The 7,392-nt window shown below is 39.4% G+C and overlaps 1 protein-coding gene across 1 annotated transcript in view; it reads left to right on the top strand.

Moving 5' to 3' along the window:
- Positions 1-7,177, top strand: part of TRAPPC2 (trafficking protein particle complex subunit 2) — a 130,605-nt gene extending 123,428 nt beyond the window's left edge. The window contains exon 5 of the mRNA XM_086934565.1: positions 6,738-7,177. Within this exon, the coding sequence (XP_086790691.1) occupies positions 6,738-6,836 (99 nt within the window). The 3' untranslated portion in view covers positions 6,837-7,177. The remainder of the gene's footprint in view (positions 1-6,737) is intronic.
- The last annotated feature ends 215 nt before the right edge of the window (positions 7,178-7,392 follow it).

Genomic DNA, 7,392 nt, shown 5'->3' on the forward strand with positions numbered 1-7,392 from the left:
AGTTACTAAGAGAGCATTCGGACTCTCTCGTGCGCTTTGCGTCACTGAGGGATGTCTCTGGGTTCTGGGGCGAAGTTAAGAGTTTAAGATCATTAGGAACTAATATCACACCCATAAATTGTAATATACCAGGAGATGTGTGGGTGGAGCACTTCTCGGAAATTTATGAGGCCCCCCTTAACCCCACGGGCATTGTCCCTCCATTAACCTCATTGAATATCACCCTAATGGAGGTAGAAGATGCCATCTCAGAAAGTGCGGGGAACAAAGCTCCTGGGCCCGATGGTCTATCCATCAACCAAATTAAATCGGAACCAGACTTCTGGGCGCCATTACTGTGTAACATCTTTAATCATTTATCTTATACCCCACCCCCAGCAACTTGGTCAAATAGTACCATCGTGCCTATTTTCAAAAAAGGAAATAGATCGGACCCTGCCTGTTACCGCCCGATATCTTTAATCGATAATACTTTGAAGATCTTAGGCAGGGTCCTTTTTAACAGGATCAGAGTTTGGGTGGAAGATAACTCCATCCTACATCCATGCCAGCTAGGCTTTAGAAGCCATGTGGGCACTGTGGAACAATGCCTAAATTTAAATCTACTAATGGCAAAGTATACTATCGCAAAAAAATCCCCTCTTTATTTAGGTTTTATGGACTTAAGTTCTGCTTTTGATGTTTTGTTGAATTATGGTTTAGATGAATCCTTAGTTTATTTCCTGGCTCACTTGCATAGTGATTTGAGAGCTCGTGTCCGTATAAACACCCTTGGTGAAGTCTCAAATGACATTTTAATCGGCAGGGGGATCAGACAAGGGTGCGTCTTGGTCCCCCTGCTTTTTATTTTGTACATAAATGAACTAAGCAATTCTGTGTGTAAATTAACATCTGATGTCCCGCAAGTCAATGGTAGACCACTTTCCGCTCTCCTTTATGCGGATGACGCGGTACTTATGGCTCGTACACCTAATGCTCTGCAAATTTTAATTTCAGGCTTTGTTACGTATATGGCTGATCTTGGCCTCTGTACTAATTTTAATATATCTTTTATAATGTGCTGTGGTCCCAAAAAACATAAGATCAATCATATTTTAATAGGGAATAATGTTTTAAAATGCACAAGCACTTTGTCATATTTAGGCCTGTTGTTCGCTGATTCTGGATCATGACAACCTCATGTCGCCCATGGTAGAAACAAACTGAACAAAGCTATAAATTCTGTTACCTCACTTCGCCAACCCCAAAATGCTGTGGTTATTATATCAATGTTGCAAATTTATAAGACTCAATGTTTACCAACAGGAACCTATGGCGCTGAGGTATGGGGTTACACGAACTGTTCCAATATACAGACGGTGGAGAACAGGTTTTGCAGGAAGATTTTGGGGGGGTTATCTCTGCCCCAACTTTTTTGTGCCACCAAGAATTGAGCCTTAAGTACACAGAGAACTTTATAAGATCTAGACCTGCTCTATTTTGGCTGAAAATATGGATGAACCCAGCCGCGTCACTGATCCGTGACATCATTAAGGATTGTCTAAAATGTGATCGGGCCAGCCACATACCATGGCTCGGGGCGGTGGAAAAAAGTCTAGTGAGTGTGGAGCAGGGGCATTTATTTACATCTCCCCACATAATAGACTGCTCACACAAGAACCTAGTAAAAAGGGCTCTGTACAATCTTTATAAATGTGAGAAGGAAAAGAAAGATCTTACAAAACCGACCACTATAAGGTACTTAACCCTCTTGGTATCTAGTGATAGGCCTTTTAACTTACCTGAAGGCTACCTTTGTAGAAAGATGAGTAAATGGAACAGGAGCCTGTTGTTTCGGTTCAGGGATGGGAGCATTAAAAACCTACTATGCTTCCCAATAGGATTTAAAAGAAACTTAGAAAACATAACCTGCCCCAGAGGTATGAGCTCTTGGTTGACTAGGTTTAAGGTCCAAGAGAAGACCAAGTCATTTGTGCGCACATTGTTGTGTGCTTCATGTTTACCGTGAGATGAAGCTGTGTGCTTGTCGTATATATATATATATATATATATATATATATATATTCACCTCCCGTCTGATCCAAGTTCTAGGCTTCCGGGTGCTCTTTGGCGGTGCAAGCGAGGAGCGGCAGGACCCGCCGCGTTAAAATTGATTCCGTTTTCCCCTTTCAGAGAGTTGATTCCTCATGCACTCCCGTGTTCTTCAAAATCACGCCACACGTTCTATTATCAAATATGCGGTTTATTTGCTTTTTTCCACAGCAAGCCAGCTACACCTTACGCGTTTCGGTCTCTACGGAGACCTTGCTCACAGGTAAACTGAGTCAACATTTTTTTACAATTTTAAATAAAGTGAGAGTGCTTATCTATTACATCACTTCCTGTTGGCTATACAGGATTTCTGGGACATGTAGTCTTATTGGGAAACATTATAATCATGTTAACTTTTTTATCGCCAGTCATTGTATACTATCATCATTTGGGTAGTGATATTAAGCCACATCGGTATTTTGACCAAAACAGAATATTCTTCAATGTGCACCAAAAAACTTGGGAAAAAACAATAAGGCCCTCAGAGAAATCAGAATCAAAGAGGAAGAGGGAGAGGAAAAGGACGGGGAAGCATGCCTCAAAACAAACCAGAAGAGGCAATCGAAAGTACGGCACAACCTTCTGGCGCAAACCGCGCAGGAACCATGACACGCAACATGAGAAAGAAATGGAACTACTAAATGAAGATCAAAATATAACATCTGATGACCAGGAACTACAAGAAATCAACCTATCCTCAAAAAACCTCAATGACTTGGAGCTCAACTTACTCAAACGGGGCATGAACTTCTGCCCAACAAGTGGAATGAACTTGGCAGAGACACGTATAGACCTCTACAAGTTCGTCAGAAAGATAAAATTTGCAAAATTGTTCATTGATAAACCTAACATGGCCAATTACAGAAGGAATATACCACAACCAACAATGGGAGTACCGATACAAGATGCTGAACATTTTGTAAATCTTATGGAACTAAGTCAGGATCCACAACAAAGTGGTGGAGAAGTACAAGCGTACTGTGTACAATTAGGAGCAGGAATCTCCAAAATGAAACCGCAATCAAAATTCTATCCACAGCTCCCGCCTGGAAACAAAATAGACTTTTTTCATGAATGTGTAGTTAAGGATCTTTATCAACTTAAAGTCCCATACAAAAAAGACAACCTAACAAAAGAAGAACGCCAAGCGCTAAACAAACTCAAAAAAGATGATACCATCGAAATTAAAATGGCAGATAAAGGTGGAAATGTGATCGTTCTGGACAAGGAGGCATACATGCGAGAAGCGCACTCTCAACTTCGAAACAAGGAATATTACGAAAAATTGAAAGTGAATCCCTTGCCAAAGCTAAAAGAAGAACTAGACCAGAAATTAGATAATTGGTTCAAACGAAATCTAATCGACAGTAATGAATATAAATATCTTCAAACGCCGCATCCAAAAATGGCCACTATATACTTTCTGCCCAAAATCCATAAGCACCCCGCCAGACCACTAGGGAGACCGATAATCTCGGCCAAAGGAGCCCTATTAGAACCTATTGCAAATTATCTTGATGTTTTTTTGCTACCATATGTGAAGGGGTTAACATCATACATAAAAGACACTGGGGACATGTTGAGAAGATTGCAAGACACTCCATGGCAATCCTCCTACAAGCTAATCACAATGGATGTCATATCACTGTATTCGAATATTCAAAATAAAATTGGTTTGGAAGCATGTAAGTCCTTCCTAATAGACAGAAATATCCAATTTGCAGATCACAATGATATGCTTCTAGAAATGATCTCAATGTGTTTGGAGCAAAATATATTCATGTTTGGGCAAGAGATTTATCGCCAATCCAAAGGCACAGCGATGGGCTTTTCTTTTAGTCCCTCGTATGTATGCCTGACAATGGGGCAATGGGAGAAAACTTGGGCATGGAGATTTGAAAATGATGAGGCAGTATCAAAAACGTGGCATGGCTTAGATATATAGACGATTTATTGTTGATTTGGGATGGAACAAATCAGGAATTTGAGGCTTATTTCGAAATTCTTAACAACTCAGATTTCGGTCTTAAATTCACATATGCAATTAGCGTGTCAAGAGTGGTTTTCCTGGATACGGAAATCTTTATTGAAAATAATACAATACAGACAACATTGCATCGCAAGAGTACCTCAACAAACGCGGTCCTACACGCTCAAAGCTTCCACCAATCCAGCCTAATTCAAAATATTCCATACGGAGAATTCCTACGAATAAAGAGAATTTGCTCTAAAGAGGAAGACTGGAACATGAACAATAAATTAGCTAGCAGCAGATTTGAGAAACGCAAATACAATCCTGCAAGTATTCAAACGGCTCTAAATCGCTCCTCCAGTGTCAAAAGAACTGACCTACTCAAAGAAAAATAAGCATCCGAACCGGATGATCAAAAGATTCAATTCATTACTACTCACTCCACGGCCAACCAATCAATAATCAAAATCCTCAAGAAAAATTGGCACATTCTATACATGGATACAAAAATTGCGGAAATTGTGGGGGATCATCCCAATGTGACTGATCGGAGAGCTAAGAACCTAAAGGACAAATTAATTTACAGCCATTTTCAAGAAAAGAAAAAACCTGAAGCTTGGTACAAACCCAAGGGATTTTATAAATGCTCTGGATGTAAAGTTTGCTGCATTGCCAAAAATATGAAAGAACTTGACATGACGAATAAAAAAATATGGAAAATTGATTAATTAATCAACTGTAAAACCCAATTTGTCATTTATGTTTTGGAATGTCCGTGCTCTTTGAAGTACATTGGAAGCACCAAAAAGGAACTAAAACTTCGTATCCTGGAGCATGTCCGGGCCACTATCAATTCAGATCGCAGTAACGCAATGGCCAAACATATGGGAAAAGAACACAATGGCAACTGGAAAGAACTAAAATTCTATGGAATTGAGAGTGTTGGGCCAAATCAAAGAGGAGGTGATCGTGAAACAAATAATGAGACAGAAAGAATCAAAACACATCATGAGTTTCCGAACCTTAAGCCCGTATGGGCATAACCAGGACGAAGAACTACATTGCCATCTTTAAACAACCCAATTACTGACTAATGAACATTGATGAGTAACAATGTTACCTCTCTTGAAAAGATTTTAATCTGCACTGTTATGTTACCAATTTCACTTTAAGTTTAGTTTTTCACACTGAAGGACATGTAAATTGTTTATGCTATGAATGAAGACTTATACATTGAATTAGAAATGGAGGATATATTGACCAATATTGATACCCAATAGGTGTATTTTAAAACCCACCAGAGGGCTTCAATGTGAAACAGAGAGACATAGGAGCTGAGAAATATAGGCACCAGTATGTTGCCGAATTTGGGTTAGAATGTATGTGTATATGCCCACTGGAGGGCCTTATTTGCAGCACATTGAAGAATATTCTGTTTTGGTCAAAATACCGATGTGGCTTAATATCACTACCCAAATGATGATAGTATACAATGACTGGTGATAAAAAAGTTAGCATGATTATAATGTTTCCCAATAAGACTACATGTCCCAGACATCCTGTATAGCCAACTGGAAGTGATGTAATAGATAAGCACTCTCACTTTATTTAAAATTGTGAAAAAATGTCGACTCAGTTTACCTGTGAGCAAGGTCTCCGTAGAGACCGAAACGCTTAAGGTGTAGCTGGCTTGCTGTGGAAAAAAGCAAATAAACCGCATATTTGATAATAGAACGTGTGGCGTGATTTTGAAGAACACAGGAGTGCATGAGGAATCAACTCTCTGAAAGGGGAAAACCGAATCAAAAAAAAAAATATATATATATATATTCAATCAAAGTTTGTTGAAAAAGAACGTACTCGACACAATGGGATAGTCCTATTTTCATGTTTAATAATGAAGTAAAAGGACACACTTGGGTATTCACCGCTGAAACGTGATCAAGCCGAAAGGTGGAACGCGTTGTTTCCTGCCATTAAATTCTACGTGCACCAGCAATTTTGGAGTGTCGAGTACGTTCTTTTTCAACAATGGGAACTTTGATTGAATTTAGAGGGTGACCGGGAGCCCTACCTCGACCCACCCGTGAGCGGAACTGGCAAGATTACCGGAACTGTTTGAATGATATATATATATATATCTATATATATATATATATATATATATATATATATATATATATATCTCATGATCGGCCAAGAAAATTGGACACCCGAATTTTGAGCTGGGTGAACATTTCGAGGCAGTGTCTTTGTGAAAGGAAAAAGTACTGAATATACCAATTTCATTGTCATGTGTTACATGTGTTGGCCCTTATTGCAGACCTTTCAGATAAGGGCTCCGGTGGTTGGAAATGGTTAGCTGAGGGGGTTTAGTGCAAATAGTTGTCTTAGATAGGACTTTGACGATGTGGTTATGTGTCGTATGTGAACATGAGGAAAAGTGCATTCTTAATCAATAGCAAAACGCTGCAATCCCCAGGGCGTTATCTTCAGGTAGAACATGCTAAAAATGCATTGTAGTTACCTCTCAGTGGATGCCCGAGATTGTCGACTGCTACTAATGGTGTTTGTGTTGAAAACGATTTGCGAGTGCTCTCTTTATGTGAGAGGGTATTACTGTCCTCTTATGCACATCTGTTTCTGACAAATATTGATTTCTTTTTTTTTTCAGTTCGCAATGAACCCATTTTATGAGCCAAATTCTCCAGTGCGGTCAAGTGCATTTGACAGAAAAGTTCAGTTCCTCGGGAAGAAACACCTTCTGAGCTAAATGAAGAAAGAAAAAATTGTATATGCGCTCGTTTGTTTTACATTCATGAACATTTACATTAAATTAGCTGAATGATGTACATACAGCCTGCAGTTACAACTGTTCGCTATCATGACGGCTTTAATAATATCGTAAACAGATTATGTGTCTGCCATTTGTTTGATCTTATCGTGTTTGTGTCTTCCTTGTTCCAGTCATTATAGTATTTTTGCCATGTTCACTCCCTTCGTAGGATGTTTAAAGCAACCCGAAGAGAATAAGTTCTCAGTTAAATGAATGATTTTTTTTATTGCAATAGTTTTGTTGAAATGTAACCACAATTAAAAGATATACTGCACATTCATGAAACTGCATATATATTTTCAGGGCACGTTTACTACAAAAAAAAAACGTGGTACAAGTTCGGATAACAAGTGTGAAAGCAATGGCACCTAAACGGCTTATTTTGCAGCAGCTGCTGATTGGTAACCAGATGAGGAATGGGTCCCGGGGGACTTGGCACAAGCCGGTGTCCCGCTGGGAGATTTCGCGCGATGGTATCCTCCGCGTAGTGCGG

Source organism: Lissotriton vulgaris, chromosome 8, assembly GCF_964263255.1.
Source record: "Lissotriton vulgaris chromosome 8, aLisVul1.2, whole genome shotgun sequence".
In the NCBI taxonomy this organism is placed as follows: domain Eukaryota; kingdom Metazoa; phylum Chordata; class Amphibia; order Caudata; family Salamandridae; genus Lissotriton; species Lissotriton vulgaris.